General features: G+C 41.5%; 2 protein-coding genes across 3 annotated transcripts in view; one reads left to right on the forward strand and one right to left on the reverse strand.

The window, feature by feature from the left end:
* COMMD10 (COMM domain containing 10) overlaps positions 1 to 26,811 on the forward strand; it is a 433,041-nt gene that overhangs the window by 355,584 nt on the left and 50,646 nt on the right. The window lies entirely within an intron of this gene.
* LOC143793815 (protein kinase C delta type-like) lies at positions 21,039 to 25,030 on the reverse strand. 2 transcript variants are annotated; one of them, XM_077280791.1, is made up of 6 exons: positions 24,481 to 25,030; positions 23,148 to 23,398; positions 22,891 to 22,953; positions 22,172 to 22,723; positions 22,002 to 22,045; positions 21,039 to 21,851 (listed from the first exon to the last, which is right to left on the reverse strand). In XM_077280791.1, exons 1-5 carry the CDS (start codon positions 24,718 to 24,720, stop codon positions 22,021 to 22,023), a joined length of 1,131 nt encoding a protein of 376 aa, XP_077136906.1. In that variant the 5' UTR covers positions 24,721 to 25,030; the 3' UTR covers positions 21,039 to 21,851; positions 22,002 to 22,020. The 2 variants fall into 2 exon arrangements, with proteins under 2 accessions (XP_077136906.1, XP_077136907.1); XM_077280792.1 differs by lacking the exon at positions 22,891 to 22,953.

Raw genomic sequence — 26,811 nt, forward strand, 5'->3', positions numbered from 1 at the left:
TCTCTTTTGTATTTTTGGGGGGGATCATAAGCATAAAAAAGCTTATATTACCCCAAAAACTCCCTTAACTTTGGGCAAAAGTTTAGCATTGTATCTGAATACCCCGACTTTAGGTGATTATACACCTTAGATACCTGTGGACTGGCAGCTTTCTTTCCTGATTCCCACATACATTTTTTTTTTCCTGTGGGGAGAACAGAATAAGCCTCTGCCAGATGAATCTGGCAGTTGCCTATTTTTCTGAAGAACAGATGGATTGGACATTTGAATTTGAATTGCCTGATGCTTATCTCCCTGACATTGTCTGTCTGGAGGCCCCATACAGAAGAGATGGCAGGAAGATAGTCACAGCTTCAACTGGCTTTAGGGTATGTGCACACGTCAGGATTTCTTGCAGAAATTTTCCTGACAAAAACCGGACATTTCTGCCAGAAAACCGCATGCGTTTTTTTCGCGTTTTTTGCATGTGTTTTTGATGCGTTTTTGACGCGTTTTTTGTGCGTTTTTTTCCAAATGCATAAAATTGCTTGAAAAAACTCGGAAAATCCACAAAATTAATGAACATGCTGCTTTTTTTAGGGTATGTGCACACGTCAGGATTTCTTGCAGAAATTTTCCTGACAAAAACCGGACATTTCTGCCAGAAAGCTGCATGCGTTTTTTCGCGGTTTTTCATACTTTTTTCATGCGTTTTTTGTGCGTTTTTTTCCAAATGCATAGAATTGTGGGAAAAACGCGGAAAATCCGCAAAATTGATGAACATGCTGCTTTTTTTACCGCGATCCGTTTTTTTCATGGAAAAAAACGCACCATGTGCACAAAACATGCAGAATGCATTCTAAATGATAGGATGCATCATGTATGCGTTTTTAATGAGTTTTTATAGCGTTTTTATCACAAAAAAATGTGAAAAAACCTGAACGTGTGCACATAGCCTTAAGCTAACGTGAATAGAGGCCTTGAAGCAAAGCAGCTTGTTAGTGCCCCTCTTCACCTGGCTCCTGGGGCACAAGTTCCTATGTCCCCCAACCATGCACACTGCAACACTTTTCTTTTGGATTATTCCATAGTCAATACCTGTTTACATGCCACTTCATATTCATTATAATACAACCAAATATCAGACAGCCAATAATGAACCAATGCACCTAACATTGCCGTGTCTGTGGATTGTTTTGCTTGTATTATTCATTTTCTATACTGTTAGCAAAATAATCCTATAATACAGAAAGGATGTGGTAGAATATGACAGTTGGATTCAGAAAATCCCTGATAATGGGGTTGCATCATTCAGGATGTATTATCATGCTAAATTGTAATAAAGTGGGGAGCCATTATGTTTCAGAAACATTCTACAGAGAGCATTCATGCTTATCTATTGTCGGAGAAAAGAGCGGGCCAATACACATCCATATTTAAATGCAAATATGGAGAATATGTTAGGTTCTGTGTACCGTCATTTGTACAGATCTGCTGTTCAGTATGCAGGTACTAGATGAAAGCTTACAAAAAACTAAGATTCATTCTGGAGACATCTGTTAATATTTTTTCAAATGATCTTAAAAAAATAAACATCTGGGGATAGATTTTTTTTTAATATTTCTAGAAAAAAATCCAATATTTCTATAAATATAAAACTCGTAGCTGTGAACACTCTAACACTGATATTTTTTACATTAGTCTTGAAGAAAATCCTGCTGGAGTTAGGCTATGTTCACATAGCATTTTACCTACATTCCATGTTACCATCGGGGTTTATGTCCGACCCCCCACAAAACAGGTTTCGGATGCATGGCTGACAGGGCCGTTGATGGTGATGATCAGGCAGAGTCACAGTGCGCTCTCTTGTAAATGATTTTCAGCTTCATATACCTATTGGAGAAGCAAGACATAGTCGACTATGTCTTTTTGACAGCCTCAACTAGGTGCATACTGCCGAAAATGAAGCCCGACAAAGCACACTGTGACTCTCTGCATCATTACTGTCATAGCCCCATCAGCACATACGTCCAAATGCCATTTTGTGAAGTTTTCAACGTAAGCCCCAACAGAACCACTGAACGTGTAGTGTATAATGTGATGTGAACCCCACCTAAGATGTGCCAAAACTCCTATTTGGTGCATCTTTAAGGCTGTACATGTGCCACAAACAGACATTTACATCAATTTGCAGCTGGATTATAGTTCTGCTAATTTTTTTATGTAAATGATAGTGAATCTCTTGAAGTGACGTTTCCCACGCCCTTCTGCAAAATCTCATACATATTTTGAGAAAAGTCATAAAAAAACACAAACAAATTTTATTGAGGTTTTAGTGCATGACGGAATATTCCACAGAATTTCCTGTTATAGATATATTGGGAATTAAAAGTAAGCCTATAAAGCATAGACAACAAGTAAAGTTTTTCCAACTTGACCGAAATATGAGGAAAAGAGATATAATGGCAATGTATTAACCCCTTAACGACCGCCGATACGCCTTTTAACGGCGGCGGTTAAGGGTACTTAAACCACAGCGCCGTTAATTAATGGCGCTGTGGAAAAAGTGAATAGCGCCCCCCAGAGTCGGATTTTCTCTGGGGTCTCAGTTACCGGGGGTAGCCGAGACCCCAGAGAACATGATTCGGGGTTTTTTTTTAACCAACACCCGGGTTTCGATTGTCGGTAATTAACCATTTACCGGCGGTCGCAACAAAAAAAAAAGCAATTTCCCATTTAATTTCTCTGTCCTCCGATGTGATCGCACATCAGAGGACAGAGAAATGAGGTCCCCGATCGCCCCCCGATACTCACCTGTCTCCCCCGGTGCTCCTCGTGGCTCCCGATGGGCGCCGCCATCTTGTTCCGGCAAAAAAATGGCGGGCGCATGCGCAGTGCGCCCGCCGGCTGGCACCCGGAAGATCTTTGGGGCCTCGGCTGCCGGGGGTAGCCGAGACCCCAAAGAACATGATTAGGGTCGGTTTTTACCGACCCCTGTTTTGAGATCGCCGGTAATTAACTGTTTACCGGCGACCGCAAAAAAAAAAAGCGGTGTGTCATTCTTTGTCCTCTGATGTGATCGCACATCAGAGGACAGAGAAATAGGGAAATTCGGGGACCCTGTTATACTTACCGGTGTTCCTGGGTCCTCCTGCGTCCCCTCCTGTCCGCCTTCTTCATCCGGTAAGAAAATGGCAGGCGCATGCGCAGTGCGCCCGCCATGATCTGACGTCCGGCAGCTAGAGGAGTTGGGGCTAAATTTAGGGTTAGGGTTGGAGCTAAATTTAGGGTTAGGGTTGAGGCTAAATTTAGGGTTAGGGTTGGGGCTAAGTTTAGGGTTGGGGCTAAATTTAGGGTTAGGGTTGGGGCTAAATTTAGGGTTAGGGTTGGGGCTAAATTTAGGGTTAGGGTTAGAGTTCGGGCTAAAGTTAGGGTTGGGGCTAAAGTTAGGGTTAGATTTGGGATTAGGGTTAGGGTTTGGATTAGGGTTGGCATTAGGGTTAGGTTTGGGATTAGGGTTAGGTTTGGGATTAGGGTTAGGGTTGGGATTAGGGTTAGGGGTGTATTGGGATTAGGGTTAGGTTTGAGGTTATGGTTGAGATTAGGATTAGGGGTGTGTTGGATTTAGGGTTTTGATTAGGGTTATGGTTAGTGTTGAGATTAGGGTTGTTTTGGGGTTAGGGTTGTGATTAAGATTATGGATCAGGTTGGGATTAGGGTTAGGGGTGTGTTGGGGTTAAGGTTGGAGTTCGAATTGGGGGTTTCCACTGTTTAGGTACATCAGGGGGTCTCCATACACAACAGCCAATTTTGCGCTCAAAAAGTCAAATGGTGCTCCCTCCCTTCTGAGCTCTGCCGTGCGCCCAAACAGTGGTTTACCCCCACATATGGGGCATCAGCGTAGTCGGGATAAATTGGACAACAACTTTTGGGGTCCAATTTCTCCTGTTACCTTTGAGAAAATAAAAACTTGGGGGCTAAAAAATCTTTTTTGTGGAAAAAAAATATTTTTTATTTTCATGACTCTGCATTATAAACTTCTGTGAAGCACTTGGGCATTCAAAGTTCTCACCACACATCTAGATAAGTTCCTTGGGGGGTCTAGTTTCCAAAATGGGGTCACTTGTGGGGGTTTCTACTGTTAGGTACATCAGGGGCTCTGCAAACGCAACATAAAACCCGCAGACCATTCTATCAAAGTCTGCATTCCAAAACGGCGCTCCTTCCCTTCCGAGCTCTGCCATGCGCCAAAACAGTGGTTTACCCCCACATATGGGGTATCGACGTACTCAGGAGAAATTGCACAACAACTTTTGTGGTCTAATTTCTCCTGTTGCCCTTGTGAAAATAAAAATTTGGGGGCAAAGAGATCATTTTTGTACAAAAAATGCGTTTTTTTTATTTTCACGGCTCTACGTTATAAACTTCTGTGGAGCACCTGGGGGTTTAAAGTGCTCACCACACATCTAGATAAGTTCCTTAATGGGTCTAGTTTCCAAAATGGTTTTCACTTGTGGGGGGTTTCCACTGTTTAGGCACATCAGGGGCTCTCCAAACACGACATGGCGTCCGATCTCAATTCCAGCCAATTCTACATTGAAAAAGTAAAACGGCACTCCTTCTCTTCCAAGCTCTGCGGTACGTCCAACAGTGGTTTACCCCCACATATTGGGGTATTGACATACTCAGGAGAAATTGCACAACAACTTTTGTTGTCTAATTTCTCCTGTTGCCCTTGTGGAAATAAAAATTTGGGGGCGAAAAGTCATTTTTGTGTAAACAAATGCGATTTTTTTTTATTTTCACGGCTCTACGTTATAAACTTCTGTGAAGCACTTGGGGGCTCAAAGTGCTCACCACACATCTAGATAAGTTCCTTAAGGGGTCTAGTTTCCAAAATGGTGTCACTTGTGGGGGTTTTTCACTGTTTAGGCACATTAGGGGCTCTCTAAACGTGACATGGCGTCCGATCTCAATTCCAGCCAATTCTGCATTGAAAAAGTCAAACGGCGCTCCTTCTCTTCCAAGCTCTGCAGGGCGCCCAAATAGTGGTTTATCCCCACATATGGGGTATCGGCGTATTCAGGAGAAATTGTTGAACAAAATTTATGGTTAAATTTCCGTTTTTACACTTGTGAAAATAAAAAAAAAAATGGTTCTGAAGTAAAATGTTTGCAAAAAAGTTAAATGTTCATTTTTTCCTTCCACATTGTTTCAGTTCCTGTGAAGCACGTAAAGGGTTAATAAACTTCCTGAATGTGGTTTTGAGCACCTTGAGGGGTGCAGTTTTTAGAATGTTTTCACACTTGGTTATTTTCTTTCACATAGACCCCTCAAAATGACTTCAAATGTGATGTGGTCCCTAAAAAAAATGGTGTTGTAAAAATGAGAAATTGATGGTCAACTTTTAACCCCTTATAACTCCCTAACAAAAAAAATGTTGTTTCCAAAAAAGTAGACATATGGAAAATGTTATTTATTAACTATTTTTTGTGACAAATCTCTGATTTAAGGGCATAAAAATACAAATTTTTAAAATTGCAAAATTTAAAAAATTTTCGCCATATTTCCATTTTTTTCATAAATAATCACAAATAATATCGAAGAAATGTTACCACTTCCATGAAGTACAATATGTCACGAAAAAACAGTCTCAGAATCAGCGGGATCTGTTAAAGCGTTCCAGAGTTATAACCTCATAAAGTGACAGTGGTCAGAATTGTAAAAATTGGCTCGGTCATTAAGTACCAAATTGGCTCTGTCACTAAGGGGTTAACTAAGAGCAGAACACCTAGATTCTACAGTATGTATAGTCAATACGTATGGAAACATGCCTTGAATAAGCAGTGACAATATCTAAAGGAGTAAAACTATTCTAATAGTGATGTAATTGGGAACATCTCCTTTTTCTTGCTAAGCCCAGTAGACGCTGATGGTTTTCAAAATAATGACAATTGCTTAGCACACCTGAAGTGCAAAAACTCCACACAACAAACTTAAATGGGTATGAAAGAGGCAAAAAATAGTCAGTGGCACCATTTAAGCATGACAAGTTAAGTTGATATACCACTTTGAAGCTTCTGTTATCGGTCATCCCTGAAATAAAGAGGTGTCTTCTGCAGGAATTTCTGCTGATGTCAGGGGAGAGAGCTATGATGTGAAGTAGGCTTCATCATCTACCTCGGACCACTCCCGATTCACAAACCTCTTCTGGAAAGTATGTAGACTAGAGGGGACTCTGTAGAGTGGACCATGGTGGAAGCCTCTATTATTTTTGTCCTTTCCAGTGTCGAAAATTGTCCAAAAAAATGTGCGATGCCGAGTATTAGGCGTATGTTTTCCATGCATGCCAAGCCATGCCCACCGAAATTTGTGAATTTTATACATAAATAATGTAAGTAAATACTTTGAGTACCCCTTATAGCTTTTAAGCAAGTTTTTAACAAGCAGATGCTTTCTGATTATTCACACATTAGACTTTAACATACTAATATAAAATTCACCCTAGTATACACCTGACACTCGGACACCGCTCCCTCACAACTAGTACTGTATGTCTGCACCCTGACTATTCAGGAACTTGGATAAAGAATGCAATTGGTTGTATAAAGAGTGTGATACCTTGCCTCAGCAGACAATAAGGCTACTTTCACACATCAGGTTTTTTGTTTCAGGCAGAATCCGGCAAATGTTTCAAAAAACGGATCCGTTGCAAATAGTGTAAAAACTGATGCAACGGATCCTATTTTCTGCCGGATCCCTTTTTTATTTTTCATATGTAGTTTACATCGAGTTCCTGGAAAAAAAAAAAAAGGAGAGAGAGAGACCCCTCAGAATGGAAAATCTGCATGATTTCAATGGAAAATGCTTGGAAAACAGGATTCATCTTTTCACATGTTCGTTTCTCACTTTTTTGCCCGGTTCCGTCATTGTATACTTTTTTTGCTGTACGAAAAAACGTTCATCTGGACGTTTTCTCCATCCACCGGAAACGACTATTTGGACGGATCCGGAAAAAAACGGATGAAACCTGTGGCCATCAGGCGCAATCCGGCACTAATACAACTCTATGAGAAAAAAACGGATCCGGCGCAAAAAAACGATCTGTTTTTTTTTTCAAAAATTGCCGGATTGTGCCTGAAACAAAAAACCTGATGTGTGAAAGTAGCCATACTCCACTTGTGAACAGCAGGAGATGTCGTCGTCAAGCCGTAATGGATCCTCAAGGCCACATGACAAGTTATTAAGACACTGACATTTTTTGTTGTGTTGGGATATAGCCAAAACTGTTGTTGGCTTTTGTTTCAATAAATTGTTTGAGATGAGGAAAATCATCACTACATGCTTCTACCTAAATGCTCTACTTTCTTGATAAATATCACAGTAACATGAACTTTTTATGTTTTCCATAAATATTGCCGAAAGCCAAATATCCCTAACTTTTTGTGAGTAGTGTATGATAGTGAAGATGGCAATGAAAAGTGCTTTGATTATGTCCATACATATACCATGTAATATTGGACAGAACCTAATACATTTATGATAACTGATGTAATAAGCCTTTAGTCTGAACATAACCATCAGCATTGCGCTGTGCTGTTCCCTTTAAAAAAGATCTACAGTTCTGTTTTAGTACGGAGCCCATCAGTCCATGAGTTAAAAAGTAGAGCTAGGATATAAAGTTAAAATACTCACCCTGCAACATTTCATCTTAATTATTCATCACCAATTACACGTCATTTTATTGATTTCTTGTCCGGACATTTGTCGGGGTTGTTGAAGATCTTTTGTACAGTTATTGTGAAGGCAAAGTAATTGCATTCATTGCTATATAAAGCCTGGACAGTGCACATAACAGACGGATTGTCCTCAAGTAACAGTCACTAGAGCGGCTTTTTATACCAAGTATGAGCCATATAGTTATTCCACCATCAAGGTATCCAACCTTTTATACTCTATCTCCCAGTAAATAAATGAATGATGTTTGATGTGCAGTAACACAATTAGACCTGAACCTCTAGATGTGTAAGATAATGCAGGAGCTTCCGGTGGGAGAAATGTCATAGATTTATGCGATGGTATATTTTCGGCAGAAAATAACAGTGCACGTCTGATCAAGGTGCTGGCACATTAGCAGTTCCATGTACAGACAAGTGCAGGCTAATATATAGAGGTGTGATATCGGTAACACTCGGCTCCAGAGGCTGCCTTCTGCAGGAATGAGGTAGAAAAACCAGAGAGATGATAACTGGAAAGCTCGCCCTTCGAGAACAGAGGGCTGCAAAATGCAGTAGCAGCGTCCAGATACCCGTATTTAAAAGAATTGGAATTAGTTCAGCTTCATATGTTACAGGCTTGTTGTTTAGCTCAAGGTATATTATCTCAGTGGGAAAGGATATCCTAAGGGATGCAGCCCCAGAATTAATTGGCTTCTGGTAATTTCACTGTGAAACTGGGATGTGCATATATTAATGCCTTAAGAACTGTTCTTTTTGCTCACCTAATTACCTATATGAAAGACTGGGTGTTCTTATGTGTATCATTCCTAATTACTACCTGCTAAAACCTTTGTACATAAGTTTGCAGACCAAATTTGTATTTCTATGATATATACTATATTATTTTGTGCTAATATAAAAAAAGGCTATATAAATATAATATGTGTACAGCGGGTGAAATAAGTATCGAACGCATCACCAAATTACTTAAGAAATATGTTTGTAAAGATGCTATTTACATGAAATTCTCCCCAAATGTTAACAACCCTTTCCATCCACACAAAGAAATCAAACCATAAATGTCCATAAAATAAGTTACCGTATTTTTTCGGACTATAAGACGCACCAAACTATAAGACGCACCCCAAATTTTCAGAAGGAAAATAGGGAAAAAAAATGAATGTGCCAAATGGGGGTCCATCTTACAGTCCGAATTCAGCTTACCAGGGGGAAATCGGCAGCGCTGGTGGAGCGTGGTCACAGGGGGTGTTCGGTGGTGCGGTGATATGACTCCCATCCCAGACTCGTGCGGCAGGTTCAGCGGTGCTCTGAAGTGCAGGGGCTGCATCGGCATTTTGTGAAGGCCCGGAGGCCCAGGCATACCCATTGCTGCGATGCGGTGGCCTCTGGGAAATCCCATCCCAGGCTGGTTCGGCAGTGTTCTGTGGTGTGGGGGGCTCCGCTGGCATTTTGTGAAAGCCCGGAGGCCCCCGCACATCCATTGCTTCGATACGGTGGCCTCCGGGAAATCCCATCCCAGGCTGGTTCGGCAGTGTTCTGTGGTGCGGAGAGCTCCGCCGGCGTTTTGTGAAAGCCCAGAGGCCCCCGCACATCCAGTGCTGCGATGCAGTAACCTCCAGGAAAATGGCCGCCGGGGGTGCGTGTGCTCAGATTGAGATCTCAACGGATATTTTCCCGGCCACCAAATCGCAGCAATGGATGTGTGGGGGCCTCCTGGCTGTCACAAAATGCCGGAGGAGCCCCCCGCACCACAAAGCACTGCCGAATCTGCAGCACCAGCCTGGGAAGGGAGTGGTATCATCGCCCTGCAGCGTCGGACTGGGACCACCGCAGAATTGTTTGACTCCTGCTGCCGCCACACTACTTGTAAGTATATTACAACTATAAAAAAAATTTTTGGGGAAAAAGTGCGTCTTATAGTCTGAAAAATACGGTATTTGTAATTATAAGAAATGACACAGGGAAAAAAGTATTGAACACACTTACTGAACTTTACAAACACCTTTCTTGGAGTTGACAGCTTCAAGATGCCTCCTGTATGAAGAACCTAGCTGCATGCATTGCTCAGGTGTGATTTTAGCCCAGTCTTCCACACAAACACTTTTCACATCCCATTCTGAAGGTCCCGTGGGCTCCTTCTATGAACTCTGAACTTTAATTCCTTCCATAAATTTTATAATGAATACAAGTCAGTTGATTGGTTGGACCATTCTAGCAGCTTTTATTTTCTTTCTCTTAAACCAGTTGAGCGTTTCCTTGGCTATATGTTTGGGATCGCTGTCTTGCTGAAATGTCCACCCTCATTTCTTCATCATCCTGGTAAATGGCAGAAATTTTTTTTATCAAGAATGGCTCATACATTTGTCCATTCATCCTTCCTTCAATGACATGAAGTTTGCCAGTGCCATGTGCTAAAAAACAGCCTCACACCATAATGTTCCAACCTCCAAACTTCACTATTGGTATGGTATTTTAACATGTTATGTCATCCAAAAAGTTCAGTTTTAGTCTAATCTGACCAGACTGTATTCTCCCAGTATTTCACAGCCTTATCTAAATGTTGTTGATCAACCTTTAGGCTGCCGTCACACTAGCAGTATTTGGTCAGTATTTTACATCAGTATTTCTCAGCCAAAACCAGGAGTGGATGATAAATACAGAAGTGGTGCATATGTTTCTATTATACTTGTCCTCTGATTGTTCTACTCCTGGTTTTGGCTGAGAAATACTGATGTAAAATACTGACCAAATACTGCTAGTGTGACTGCAGCCTTAAACGCGTTTGAACATGCTGTTTGTTCAGCAGTGGAGAGCGTGCATGCGGGCCATGGAAGTTGAGTGCATTACTTAGATGTTGTTCCAAACGTCTTGGGGAACTAATCATGAATCTTATGTGAATGAAGGCTTGCACAAATCCTTCTGTCACTTCATAGAATCCCAAACAGATGATGATGTTGAGATAACAACTCTGTGACTGCCATATCATCCCTTCCAGGACTCCTTGTTCCTCTTTATGCTGAAGATAGATATAAATTATATTGGATGTCTGTTTGGGGTCCTCGTCCTGGTGCAAAATAAATTTTGAGCCATTCTGCTGTCTATAATGATATTTCATGATGTATAACTATTTGACTAGATTTCTCAGCATTGAGGACAACATTATTTCTGACTAAATTCCAAACTTCCTTTGCTGAAATCTAGCCTCATACTTGCAAAGAATCTCCAGTATGCTCAACTATTATCTCCAGACAATCTGTTGTGCTGCTTTCAGCCTAGCAGTGACCAAACTTGCGTCTGTTACAGACCAATATTTCACATTTTTATTCCTAAGTCTAAAGCACTGGATGACAATTTCTGCACCCCAGTTCATATGCTTTAGAACTGTTTAATTGAGTTGCTTGGCCTTGCTTACATGTTGAAATTATGGCTTTTTGGACACAATACTTACATGAAGACAGCTTCTGGACAGATTTCTCTGAACAGTAGAAGGTTGTAGCTGGATCCCCCTGGTTGCTGCTTGATCTGAGCTGATGGCACTGATGAACATCTTTCAGTTTTGAAGGGACGTAGGCATGATGTCGCTTTCATCTGCTGCACTAAGTTTTCTTAACCGACCACTGCGTCTACAGACCTCATGGTTGCCCATTTCTTTGTGTCTTCAATACTGATAGATACAGACACTTATCCATCATTCAATACCTTCAGGAAGGCATTGGATTTTGTCCAATAAAATTTGGTTCATACTCTAACTGTTGATGATTTGAACATTTACACTGAAGCATTTGCATTGACCATTTCGGAAAATCAGATAAAAATTGCATTTGCATAATAATTTGGAATGCGGTGTATATTAAGACATGAAGGACAGTTACTATGGAAAATTGTAAGAACCTTGAAGGGATCCTCAAGTGCAGTTATGAAAACCAACAATTGCTATGATAATATTGACTCTCTTGAATACGTCCCCAGGAAATGCAGACCAACAGAGACTGCGAGAATCAGATCTTTATGGTCAAATTGCTGTCTGTGAGATACAGAAAAGGTGAGAAAGATGGTTTCTAAATGTTTGGGGTCAACTGTGAAGCACTGAAGGAATGGTGTAATGATGTTTGGTTGCTTTGCTGGTGACACTGTTGGTGACTTATCCCATTCTCTCTATCTATGATGCAATGACATGCCATCCCACCTGATTTGCACTTAGTTGGGCCATCATTTGTGTGGTAACATGACCATAGCCCAAAACACACCTTCAGGATGTCATGATTCCTCTTATTGGTGTGATAGCATGTAGTGAGTGATAGTTCATCCATGCAATCTAGGGTTGGGGCTTTCGGAGCTGTCAGAATGGTGATAGACAGCTTAGCTGTCTAGTCGGAGGCTGGGGCATGCTGAGCTGTCAGTGGTGACAGTATAGCCACCAAAATAGGGATGGAACATGCAGGATTTCTTTGTGTCTCATGTTTTGAGTGATTTCCTGGCTATTTATATGGCTCTCTGCCTCCAATTACTGCCAGTTGTAGCTTAGCTTAAGTGGTGTGTGTTTGCTCTTTGCTCTAAATTTTTATATTCTGATCTTTGTTGCCTGACCTTAGAATTGTCTTTGACTATCCGTTTACCTAGCCCCTTTGTCTTGATCCCTACCTTCCTGGATTTCTGACCTCGGTCCATGACCTGACATGACTCTGACTTTCCGCTTAGTTTATGATGAGCTCTCTTGACATCTGACCCTAGACCTATTAACTACCATGCCTCATGGCTTGTCTGTGAGTAGTGACTAGTGTCAAGCAGGATATGTTAACACTATGGGACCACGAAACAGGGGGATGGAGTTCTGCATCAGATGTCATGGCTTCCACAATTGCCTGACCTCAAGTCAATTGAGATGGTTTGAGTTGAGTTGTACTGCAGAGTGAAGGCAAAGCAGCCATCAAGTGCTCAGCACCATGCTCAATTTTGTTGGAAAGTCATTCTAAGTGACTACCAGATGAAGCTGCTTAAGAGATAGTTAGTGTAAAGCTTTCCTCAGATGTGGGGAAACGCATTCTGGTTTGTTTCACTCATGTTTCTTTAACCAGTGCATGTAAAGAGGTTGTTCTCGAAGAATGAAAAAGGATAGCTGTTACAATATACGGTATCACCAACTTGTTCCTTCCATACCTAGAACATTTGATGATATTCTTAAAAATCATGGAGGTCATGCAAAATACAAAATGTAATTGTTTTTTGATGTGGGATGTATTCATTTCTACATCAAATAATTTGAGTAAAATTGAAGATTTTGCAATGAGAGTTATACTACTAACCTTACTTTCATGTTGTGAGCTAAAAAAAAAGATCTCTAAAACTCAAAGTTGTTGGATTTAAAAGAAAAAATACGAGTAAAATCTTGTGTAAGCACAATAAGTAAAATATGAGCAAAATTTAACTTCGGTACTTTTGACCTTACTGGTCCTCTTTAAGTCAGGAATTGTAATATATAGTGAAACTGTTACATTTCCTTTGTTACAACCTCTACTTTCTCAATATAAAGGGGTAATATCCATTGAAATATTTTTCCTCGGCTTATCTCCTGAACCATGCCTTCATCTTCTCAACCTATTATACTGCACACCTATTTACATTTTATCATGTAGATACATGTATGCCATTTAAAATTTGTTAAAGATTATTGACCCATCATGCTATAGCTTTCCACCCATTCCAGACTGGGAAAAATCAATTCTTCACTGAAATAAAATATGTCTGTGATCTTGAGTTTCCTATATGCCGTCGTATCTGTAAATAAATGTACTGTTGATTTAATAAAAGATAGCGCAACTTGTGTCAGGCTCTTTCCATCTAGTGCTGATCTAAAGAGCGAGCTGCGAGTGTAATGTGGCTGAGACTCCATAATCCCTACTGCTCGCCAATATTGCTAACTGCAGGCAGAGGAGAAAGCCACAAGCGGGTGATAACCTTTGCCACACCAGAGCTCATTTTTCCCAACCACGGGGTTAAAAAAAAAAAAAAAAAAGAAAATTAAAGAGGCAATTTGCATAGATAAAAGTAAGTTAATGAAATTACACATAATGTTTTCCCCTTCTCTCTCCTGAGAATTACTTACAGGCAGCTTTGTGAACCAGCACGGCACAGTGGTATAAATCAAATCCCGCTTGGTGGCTGAAAGTAGTCATTTCTCCCTGCCCACTTAATTATCACTTCCCAGCCCAGACTGTAAGTGTAGCGGTGCCAAGTGGCCTGAGATCTTTTTGTGCATTATTCTCTAAGGTGAAAGTATCAGGAATTCTCTATGTGACCATAAGCGAGCGCTGCCGCTCCTTGTCTTATTACTTGTTTTACGTTCTACAATAATGAAAGCAAATCATTTTCATTTCTACAGAAAAATTATACAAGTGAGTGTTGTCAACTCATTTGTAACCAGAAATGCAAACATGGACAATTTTGTTGGTAACCTTCTGTTAAAGTGAGTAAAACACACAATGGTCACTGAAATAACTTGAAAAAGTAATTTTCAATTAAAATTTGCTGAATAGTAAATAATGAAAATCAGACACTGCTTTTGAATTGTGGTTAAACAGATGAATAAAACAAAATAATGGAAATGGCCTCTACAAAAATGGTGGTTCCCTTAAAGTAATAACTTGTTGCGCAACATTTTGCTGCAAACAATTTATGTAACTCTCTCACTGAGACTTCTGCACTTGTGTGCAGGTATTTTGGCCCACTTCTCATGGGAAAAAGTGCTGGAGGTGTCTCAGGTGTGAAGGCTCCTTCTCCAAGCTGCAGGTTTCATCTTTCTTCCACAGATGTTCAATAGGATTTAGATCAGGACTCGTAGAAGCCACTTCCGAATAGTCCAATACTTTGCCCTTGACCATTGTTTTTATTTTTAACAGAAAGGTACAAACTATTTTGTCCATGTGTGCATGTCGTTTTGCAGCAGTCACTTAGGTGCCTGAATGTGGACCTGACACTTTGTTACTTTATAAAATGCATACCTTTGAGGTGGGTCTACTTACTTTGATAATCCTTGCAAGAATGGCTGTATATTTATTACACTAAAATGAGCATTTCATGAGATGAGTCCAACTAAAGAGAAGGCTTATGATTATGTGTATTTAATCTCTGCTCACCATGTATAACTGACAGTTGCAGCTTGTCCTAAACAGTGTGAGATTTCTGCAGCAGGGAGGCGGGACACTGATAACTAAAACTAAATGCAAATATCTTGGAATATAATGCAATATAAATATACTGGATAGACATATGAAATACTGAAAAACCTTATGAATTGATAACCAATTGAATAAGTGATGAGCTGCAGTTCTTGGGTGGCAGCAGCCACTACACAAGTGAATGTGAGCTCAACCTGCGAAAATATATGCAATACAGTTAATGCTGTACAGCCTTTTATCAGTTTATATCACATTAATTTCTCTCATATTTTTATGATGGCACAGCATCACTTATTAATTGCTGAGCTTTAAATATTGGCTATCAGGAATCTGCTGGATGGTAAAAATGTGTATATACTAACAGTGTGTTTAACACCAAGATCAATAACATCTATGTTTGCAGCCATTTAGCGTTCAGGTGCCATGCAGAGAACGCAGTGGGAAATCAACTGAATGTTCAGCAGTTGAATCTAACCTAATGGAGCATCGTAGCGCTGATATGATGCCATTTCCTCCATTTCACTAGTGGGACTCGGAAACTAGGATCCAGAACTTTGACAAGCCTTCTTTTTGTTCAAAGTTAGGCTGTATTTTACTTTTACACAAATAGAGTCAGCAGTATCATTAAGCGTCGACAAAGTGTAATTAATTTAAGTCATGTACTTATGGTAGTGCAATGTTGTAAAAACGATCCGGAAGTAATATAGTTGGATCTAAAACAGTAAATTGATGGGAGTATATCAAAATCACATTTTTATGGAGAATTATTTTTGAGTTTGCAACATTAAAATTACCATACTAGGGTATGTGTATAATTAGACAAATGGAGTCAGAAAGGCTATCTTTTAAAGTATAAAAATTGTAACATTTATTCAATATCAAAATTTTATCAAAAATCACCTCATAGAAAATTGTAAAAAGCACAGCCATTAAAGGTCACTACATAGATGAAGGATACAGGTAACACATCCACAAATCTACACTAATAAAATATAGTCCGACCTGAGGTCTCAGATTCCATGGGGTATATTGAATATGTAATAGTAAGCACTCAATGTCCCACTACAATACCTGGTAGAAAATGAGTATATAGGACTGAACCTCACCCATAATGGTCGTAGTGTGGAAGTGGAAAGCCAGCCCCTATGCACGTTTCGCGTAAGCTTCTTCAGGGGGCTGGCTTTCCACTTCCACACTACGACCATTATCGGTGAGGTTCAGTCCTATATACTTATTTTCTACCAGGTATTGTAGTGGGACATTGAGTGCTTACTATTACATATTCAATATACCCTATGGAATCTGAGACCTCAGGTCGGACTATATTTTATTAGTGTGGATTTGTGGATGTGTTACCTGTATCCTTCATCTATGTAGTGACCTTTAATGACTGTGCTTTTTACAATTTTCTATGAGGTGATTTTTGATAAAATTTTGATATTGAATAAATGTTACAATTTTTATACTTTAAAAGATAGCCTTTCTGACTCCATTTGTCTAATTATACATGTATTGTAGGGAGTTCTTTTTGCTATGGTTTATATAGTTAGTGTTGCTCTGTTCTATTTAACTACATACTAGGGTATTGTAGAAAAATGACATGAACAGAAAATGTTGGTCTTCCCTGTCTGACTGTATATACAAACATAGTTGCCAATCACTAGTTGGACCGCCCACTGGACTTGTAGGCAAATATACACCAAGAATTTCAATGAATAAATGCTTCTGCACTACTATACCTTATAACTGCAATCAGACTGCAGAAAGTGAGAATCTCATAGTGAAAATAAGTAAAAAAAAAAAAAAAAGTAACTAAAGAGAAAATAAAGTTGTAAAAATATATATATATTTTTTAAATTACAAAATAATAAAAAACAATATATATATATATATTTATACACTGCTCAAAAAAATAAAGGGAACACTAAGGGTATGTGTCCACGTTCAGGATTGCATCAGGATTTGACGCAGGTAAAATCTGCACCAAATCTGCACCTGAGGTCACTGGCAGGTCACCTGCATTTTTCATGCGGATTTGTGTGTGTTTTTGTAAGCTAAATAAAGATATACAAAAAAACAGAATTGTGATGTCATTTCTTGTCCAACCTCTTCATTTACATACTCCATTGAAGAATAATGTTTACACACACAGATAGATAGATACGATAGATATCTATCTATCATATCCATCTATCGTATCTATCTATCTATCGTATATATCTATGGTTTCTATCTATCGATATATCTATCTATTATCTACTGATATATCTATCTATAAATATATCTATCGATATATAGATATATCGATGGATATATTGATAGATAGATAATAGATAAATAGATAATAGATTAATAGATAGATACGATAGATACGATAGATGGATACGATAGATAGATAGATGGATACGATAGATGGATACGATAGATGCATGGGCGGACATACCGCCTGTTCAACCTGTGCAGCTGCACAGGGGCCCGGAGGCTCCAGGGGGCCCCTGCAGGCAGGGCCGGCGTTAGGGGCAGGCAGCTGCCTAGGTCCTCGCTCCCCCAGGGGCCCCCAGCTAGCGGCACATCACGCAGCTGCTATGGGGCCCCAGTGAGGCAGGGGGCCCGCCTGCCGCCAGCGCCGACTCCCCCGCCGCATTGAACTATACCGGCGTCTGCCGATACAGTTCAAAGCAATGATGGAGGAGAGAGCGTCAGCTGACGCTCCCTCTCTCATCATTCCCCGCTCTGCCTCTGACAGACACTGCCGCGCACTCACTGTGTGCCGGCAGGAGCCGGAACTGGAAGCAGCGCGGGCACGAGGAGAGGTGAGGAGTGTGCTGTGTTGTTTGTTGTTTTTTTTTTACTCTATAACAGTGAGTACTGGACTGTGGGGCCATTCTGGGGGGGAGAGCTGCGCTGTATTCTATGAGGCAGTGTGCTGTATACTATGAGGCTGCACTGTATACCATGAGGCTGTGTGCTGTATACCATGAGGCTGTGTGCTGTATACCATGAGGCTGTGTGCTGTATACCATGAGGCTGCACTGTAGGCTGCGCTGTATACTATGAGGCAGTGCTGTGTATCATGAGGCTGTGTGCTGTATACCATGAGTCTGCGCTGTATACTACGAGGCTGCGCTGTATACTATGAGGCTGCGCTGTATACTATGCGGGCAGTGCTGTATACTATGAGGCTGTTCTGTATACTATGAGGCTGTTCTGTATACTATGAGGCTGCGCTGTATACTATGCGGGCAGTGCTGTATACTATGCGGGCTGTGCTGTATACTATGTGGGCTGTGTTGTATACTAAGGTGGGTACATTATACGTTATATTCTATGGGGGAGGCTGTGTTATATACTATGGGGGTGCATTATATTCTATGGGGAAGGCTGTGTTACATACTATGGGGGGCTGTATTATATTCTATGGGGGGATTATATTCTATGGGGAGGTGGACTGTATTATATTCCATGGGGGGCTACATTATATTCTATGGGGGGCTGTATTAGATTTTATGAGGGAGGATTGCATCATAATCTTTGATGGGGCTAGATTATATTCTATGGGGAGGTGGGCTGTATTATATTCTATGGGGGGGTTGTATGTTTGGTATTTTTTGTTACCCCTGTTCGTATTATCTTGTTAGTCTGGTTGGTATATTACGGTACACTATTAATCACCTCCTTCCTGCATGCGGTAAGGGTGCAGACTGAGGGTGGAGCTAAGGCAAGGTAGGTTGCCACAGCATCTTCATCATCAGAAGTAACCTGGGGAACAGGGCAAGCTAGGGGCCCCTAGTGTTAGGGACAGGGAATGAGCCCCTGGTCCCAGGACACCCGACAACAGAGTTGTGACAAATACACTCCTCAGTCCTCCAAATAGTATAGTACACTATTTTTAGTCCTCAATATTGTATAATGCACCCCCTATAGTACTTCATGTAGTGCAATCCACCCCATAGTTCTTCATATAGTATAATGCATTCCCCATAGCCTTCCATACAGTATAATGCAGGTTCCATATAGTGCATATAGTATAATGCACTCCCCATAGTACGATAGAGTGTAATGCAGCCCCCATAAAGGATAATGCACTCCATAGTCATAGTCATTGATAGAGTATGATGGAGCCCCCTCAGAGTATAATGCATCCCCCCTCAGAGTATAATGCAGCCACTACATAGAGTATAATGTAGGCACCCCATAGAGCAGTGTTCCCCAACTCTGGTCCTCAAGAGCCACCAACAGGTCATGTTTTCAGGATTTCCTTAATATTGAAGAGGTAATAATTGCATCACCTGCACAGGCAATAATTCCATCACTTGTGCAATACTAAGGAAAACCTGAAAACATGACCTGTTGGTGGCTCTTGAGGACCGGAGTTGGGGAACACTGCCATAGCGTATAATGCAGCCACCCCATAGAGTATCATGTAGCCCAACTGTCCTGCAGTATTATGGCTGCACATACTCACTAATATATGAAAAAAAATACAATACTCACCTCTCCTCCTAGTTCCCCCGCTGCTGCAGAGTATCTCAGCAGCTCCACTGCCCGGCATAGCATGGTGCGCGATTAATTGACGTCATCGCGTACCCACTGCTTCAGAAATAGAGGGGAATGATGGGAGAGGGAGCTTCAGATGACGCTCTCTCCTCTATCATTGCTTTCAACTGTATCGGCATCCCCTGACCCACGGATCCCATAGTGGTCTCATGGTGTGCCGGTATTAGCGGCTGCGTGGTATGCCGCTATTAACGGTATACCACTGGCTGGGGGCCCCTGGAGGAGTGAGGGTACTAGGCAGATGCCAAGTCTGCCTACCCCTAATGCTGACCATGGATCTATGAGAGCTTTATGGCACATCTGTAACAGTGGTAATGTGAGGGGATGTGTCATTACACCATGTACTGTTCAGGGTGTATGAAAGCTTAGTGATGTCCCCTGTAGGAGCGATAATGGCGGCCACTTTGATTGTCATCCTTTATTTCCACATACAGATCACTAGGAAATGACACAAAAGCTGTTACTATCACATCTCTTGCTGTGGACGCCTCTCTGCAGGGGATTCTCCTTCATTAATCTTTTCTGGAGGATCTAATCAGACTGGCTGTCTATGATATGGGGGTCTGGTATAGGAAACCCATTCTTCTCTGTCCTGTTAGGAAGTTCTGAGGTAATAGAGGATGGAGCGGCTCAGTGTTCTCATTTATTAGCGGAAATGGAGAAAGGCCCCAGAGTCTCCTGCTCTGGACCTGACACTCCCAGGAATCAGAGCTATTACCTGATTTATCCCCATTGGATATAACGATATCGGGGCTCATCCAGCTTTATCTCATGTGTGACATTGATCCCCAAACTCCAGTCCTCACGGCCCCAACACATCATGGTGTCAGGATTTCCTTCATTTTGCACTGAGGATGGAATTATTATCGAGGCCTCAGAAGCTGCCGCAGGTTCTCTCCCCCGAGAAATACGAAGGAAATCCTGACACCATGATGTGCTGGGGCTGTGAGGCCTGGAGTGTGGGGGACACTGCTGTATGCGCCCACCAGACATAGGGAGCAGTATAATAATGACTACATGGCCGAGCAATGGAGTAAAGACAACACAAAGGTATAGGGGTAAAAAGAAGATTTTATTTATAGATGAGGTTATTATATGTTATATATCATGTATATGTGTAAATTATTCATCTATCAGACTAAATCTATCTATGGGCCGTGTTGGTCCAGAGGAAGGCGAAAACCCCCTGTGAGGAATCGGCCAATTATCCTCATATCAGGGGGGAAAATTCCTTCCTGACCCCAAATAAAGTATGGCGGTCAGAATAAATCCCAGGATCAAGGGCTGATAATGAACCGATGAGATTAAAGTAAAAAAATGTGTTGTATTAATTTTTTCCTACTAATCTGGTAGCATGTTTGGACTAATTTATGTCTATATTTGGTTAGGAAACATTTTTTCAACTAATAATATTTTATTTTGTATCTTTTTTATGCTCTAAAAGTGTGCACTTACTTATTAACCTATGACACTATATGTATCGGCCGTGTTGATCCAGAGGAAGGCGAAAACCCCCTGTGAGGAATCGGCGAATTATCCTCATATCAGGAGGAAAAATTCCTTCCTGACCCCAAATATGGCGATCAGAATGAATCCCAGGATCAAAGGCTGATACCTAACCTGTGTAATGTACCTAACCTGTGTAATATACCTGTCATGTAAAATAATATATATGTTTCTTTACTTGGACTAACTATTATTTATAGGAACTATTTTTTTCTTTTAAAGTAAGAACATTTTATTTTATTATAACTTTTTTGTGCTACTAGTGTGTGATTCTACTTATTAATCTATTATACTAAACCTATTTAAGGCCGTGTAGATCCAGAGGAAGGCGAAAACCCCCTATGAGGAATGGGCCAATTGTCCTCATATTAGGGGGAAAAATTCCTTCCTGACCCCAAATATGGCGATCAGATTAAATCTCAGGATCAGAAGCCGATCTATGTCCTACATCTATGTGCTGATATGTACTGTGTGCTATGTGTGTGCCTGTACTGATGATGTAGTGTGGGGACCTGCACTGATCATGCAGTGTGGGTGATGTGTGATGGGTGCGATACTTACCAGGCCTGTGCTAAGGTGAGTTCAGGGATAATGGCCGCTCCTTACATGCTGCTGCTCAGCGGCCCCAGGACTGAAAGGTGCGACTATTTGTTCCTGAACTCACCAGATGGAAACTTAGCACAGGCTGCTCCTGGGGTAGAAGATCTTCAGGCTGGAGGGATGTTAGATGCCAGCCCAGGAGGTCAAGTGTCTGGGGCAGCAATGGCAGTGGTCCGACATGAAGATGGTATAGAGAGAGATGATGTTGAAGGGCAGCCGAGGTGACGTACAGCAGCAGAGACGTGAGGCACGGGTCAGGAGGCATGAAGTTCTGGGCAGTTGGCACGGGCTCATCCTGCAAGACATAAGAGGAAGACATGAAATCTATCTACCGGATCTTATGTTATATTAGGGGAATGGTCTTTATAATGAACCATTCTGCTATATAACATCAGATGCAATGTACTGACATAATAGGTGTCCTGTGTGTACATCGGTCACTCACCAGATGGTCGTGAATTCTTTCACAGTCCAGATCTTTTCATCCACCTAAGAAAAATAGAAACATAAAGTCACTGTCAGAAAAAGTGAAAAAAGGTAAGATCGATGATGATGATTACCACAATGAGAGAACAGCACCTGATGAGTGTTATTCCCAGAGGAGGAGATATTTACCGGGTCCAGCTTGGTGACACGTACGTAAATCCGGCCACGGGGTGAAGGACTGTGTGCTCCGGCCACTGCAGATGGTGGTTCTCCAGAACTGGCCTGAATGGTGTAAATGGTGGCTCTACTCTCCTTTCCTCCAGATCCTCCCAGCCGATGGTGGTAAAGAATGGATGCTCTCTGATGTTCCCGCTCACACCCAGGCGTGTCTGAGGGTCTTTGCGCAGCAGCTTCTTGATGAGATGTTTCACGTCAGCATCAAGCCAAGTTGGAAATTTTGGCTTCTCGTTGATGATGGATTTGAAAGCCATTTGCTTGACGGGGCCGTTGTAAAATGGATATCGCCCTGCTGCCATCCTGGACACCACAATCCCCAGGCTCCACCAGTCCACTGCTGCGCCATACCGTTTTCTACGATGCACCTCAGGGGCCATGTAATGGAAAGTGCCCGTCACTCCAGAGATGTTTTTGGAGGAGGAGACGCCATCTTGGGCAAGCCCAAGGTCGATGATACGGATGTGGCCATCTGCATCCAACATGATGTTATCCGGCTTTATGTCACTGCAATGAAAGAAGAAAACAAAATAAGAAATCTGTCCAGTGATATAAGAGATGGAAAATGGGTCACTACAAAATACGGCAGAATAGGCGGCAGGACACCAGGGAAGCCGGGGGCCATATCTACAGCTTGTAAAGGGGACAGAGAGAAGGAGGAAAGTTCTGCTTACCGGTGGACGATGTTGTGTCCGTGGAGGAACTGGAGGCCGCTTACCATCTCTGCTGTGTAGAATCTGATGGAGAGAACAGAGTGCAGAATCAATGTCATGAAATCCTTCTCTGGCAATCCCCAAATACCATGGCACCCCACCTCCTGCTTCCAGCACCCTAAATATATGCCCTGCCAGTGCTCCCCTAGCTGCACCCTGACCTCAGGTTTTTTCCCTTTCTCTTAGTTCTCTTTTAGGTACATTCTCTGCTTTCTCACCTCACATTGCCGATGTTCAGGCAGCCGCACATCCTGATCAAATCCTCCACGCTGCCACCGGACAGGTACTCCATGATGAAATATGCCCTGTGCTGAGACTGGTGTGCGGCATAGAGGTGGCACAGGAATGGGCAGTGTCTGGCCGCCAGGAGTATCCGCCGCTCTCTCAAGATGGTGTCCTCGTTGTCCCTTTTGGTGATCATTTTGACGGCCACGTTGATGTTACTGCCGGGGACAGATGCCAGGACCACCTGAAAAACACAAATGGAGAATACTTAGAAGGTGTCTGCAGGGGTGGAAGGATCTGGATTTTATAGTCCACAAGGCGCATGAGAAAACTGAGTGATCGCTCAGTCTGCTAGTGACCAGGACCATATAGAGGAGCAGATCTATCTATCAGAACAATGCACTGCCTGCTCCATGGATGGGCTATGGAGAGGTCTTAATAAACATTCGTCATTTTAATATTTAGTTCATAAAACAATAATACACATGAAAATATTTAACTTTGTAATACATTTTATCAGCCAAATCGGCTTCTTTCTCCGCCAGGACTGATTTTTTATTTTCAAAATTCTATGTACCTGGGTATACTCTGTATTTAGTGAAGACAGATTGTTACATTACTGAGGGGAGATGACAGTTGGTGCTGATAATATTCAATGCAGAAGGGAGGGGGGAGGAGGAGGGAGGAGTTTTGCATTTAGCCCCTCCTCTCCACTACATAGAATATTATCAGCACCAACTGTCATCTCCTCTCAGTAATGTAACAATCTGTCTTCACTAAATACAGAGTTTACCCAGAAATTGAGAATATAGAATATGAAAAATCAGTCTTGGTGGAGAAAGAAGATTTATCTGATTAGAATTATTACAAAGCTGCTTATTTTCATGTTTGCTATTGATTTATGAAATAAAAATTAAAATGACGATGACATTTTAAAGGGTTTTCCTCTGTTACCATATGGAAATAAACAGTAAGCATTAGTAGAGGCATTGAGTTGGCATTAGTATGGTCCAAATATCATTGATTATCTAGATTTAATAAAAACACAGAGACAAATGTATGTACAATATGGCAGCCTGATAGGAGAAAAAAATAATGTCCCCTGCCCTCTACAGCTGTGACCCCTGAGATGAACCCTCCAGTATAGAAGAATACCAGGTTATAGCAGCACTAGCCCTAACTATGGTGATGTCTTATACCTCATCTCACAGAAGGACACTACAATGAGCAATAACAAAGCAAGACATGGCTGATAACAAAGAACAATACATGGGGATATATGAAAAATCTCAGATTTCAAATAAATAACAAATATGTAGGCCTTACTTTGCCAAAGGCGCCTCTACCTAGGACCTGGTGGATGTTGAAGCGGCTGATGTTAAGCCTGGCATAGGGGCCGGATGATCCAGGGTCTCCGCTGCATCCAGGTGTTGGCTCCTCCAATCCGCTGTTGTCTCGTCTCCTTTTCTTCTTTAATCCGGTCACGCTGTCCTCTTCCCTCTTCTCCTCGCGCCCCTTCTCCTCGCTCCTCTTCTCGCTCCCTTCTCCTCGTCCAGTAGTCGCCATTCTCTGTAATCTCTTCCCGCCTGTAGACCTCGGTCCAATCACTTCAGCCGACAGTTGAAAGTAAACGGCAGTTGGTCGTGTGCAGGTGACCAGAGGTCAGAGGTGACGGAACCCTCAGGTGGCTCCTGCCAGGCAGCGGCTCCTGGCCCTGCTCTGCCCTATACACTGTGATGTGGGCATCATGGGTGACAGTTTAGAGTCCAGAGGAACGGCAGAGAACTTCATGGCGACTTCCAGTGGTTTATTTATTAGATTATTAATCCCTCTATGTCTTTCATCATCGTCCCATTTTATAACTTACATTATTTTTGTATTGTAAAGTTAATATTTTTATTAGTTTTTCTATGTTTCTTATCACATATTTCCTCGATGTCCCATTTCCCTTTATCATTTCTCCCAAGAGTCTATTCCACCAAAGTGGTGCTCACCTATTACCCCCAGTGCCACCCAGCCGGCTCTACTGCACCTCATGGACAGAATACACGGAGCTGTAAACTCTTCCTGAGCTTTTATATTCTCTGTATAACCAACACTTTCTACCAATTATTACCTCTTACCAGGAATATGGTGATATTGGGGCAGTATATAATAAAGCCATCAGTGCTATATATAATACAGGTTGTACCGTTCCCAATAACCCATCACATGTGATTTACAGAAATCCCACCACAACCCATCGGAAGGACGGGTCACTGCTGCTCATCTCTGGGGTCACCGAAATCTTCTTCTTCCTCTTTATAATATTGCTTTATTTACATGTAACACAAAGAAAACAATTAAAACCCCCATAAATGAAAATGACCCTGTTATTACGGCTTCTTTGTGCTATTATAGTGTCACAGTCACAGGCAGTGAATACACCGTACCATTTACTGCTGCAGTCAGCGATTAGTTATATACTGGCGGATTGTCACCGTTATTGTAATGCAGGTCCTGTCGCCCTAAATCTATAAACATTAATCCCCCAACATGTTTCGCCCGCTCTCAGGCATCATCAGGAGAATGGGGATTAAAGGAGTAAGATGTCACCGCTCACTCCCATATTATTTGTGGTGCAGACGACTTATGACGTCACATCCACGCAGACATGTGAAGACATAGCACAATCAGCAGGTGTCCTAGTCTCATAAACAGGACAGGACACAATTATTGACAACTATGAACACACCTGAGAGGGCTACCTTCAGGGGAATGTCATTAAATTTGACATATGACATCAGACACCATTTAATGGGTGATCTATCACGCCCGATGTCCAGGTGGGAAAATCTACATTGGTCTCCTTGCTAGAGAACTTCACGTATGTATCAAGGAACATGTAAGAGACATGGACAAATCTAGGACAGAGGATGATCTTGAACAATTTAAAACCCTACTAAGATATTTTCAACAATTCCATCATAGGGATTCAAGTCTTCTCAGAGTTCTTTTGGGACCGAGAAGTGGTGATCTCAAGAAAACTCTTGCTTACGTTGAGAGCAAGTGGACTTTTAGATTGGGTACTGACCAGGCTTAATGAAAATCTGGGGTTTGGTTCATTTTTAGAAATATGGAGGCATCTTCTGGGAGGTGGGTTTGTGTTTTTTTTTATTGATTTTAACTCATATTTGTTTGCTCTGCAGTATACAGCCATGAAGGCCGGATTTTAATCCACCTATCTATATCCCTGTATGTGATGATTTCTACTTTGTGAACATTTTTCATCCTATAAAGAGATGGAGAACTGGGGGAGGAAAGTCTTCCTACAAACAAGCTTGTTTTTCTCTGCTATTGTACTCCATGGATCTGTTGCAGAATATATGAACTCTAGAAATGGTCTCTGGCTAGACTGTGAATTCTTTATTATTTTTTTCTATGAGACATTATGGAGCCTTGATAGACTGTTGAACAGCCGGGATTGTGAACCTCTTTATGGACTTGATTTAATTATGATAGATGCTTGTTGACAATCAGGTTACGGATTTTATCATTTGATTTAATGAATTGATATTATTAGCTTTCTACAAAATTATTTTCTCTATTATATGGCCATATGGTATGTTGACACATTTAGACCTATTTTTATCTGTGTTATTGGGGACCATACTTTTC

The sequence above is a fragment of the Ranitomeya variabilis genome, chromosome 1 (genome assembly GCF_051348905.1).
Source record: "Ranitomeya variabilis isolate aRanVar5 chromosome 1, aRanVar5.hap1, whole genome shotgun sequence".
NCBI classification, from domain to species: Eukaryota; Metazoa; Chordata; class Amphibia; order Anura; family Dendrobatidae; genus Ranitomeya; species Ranitomeya variabilis.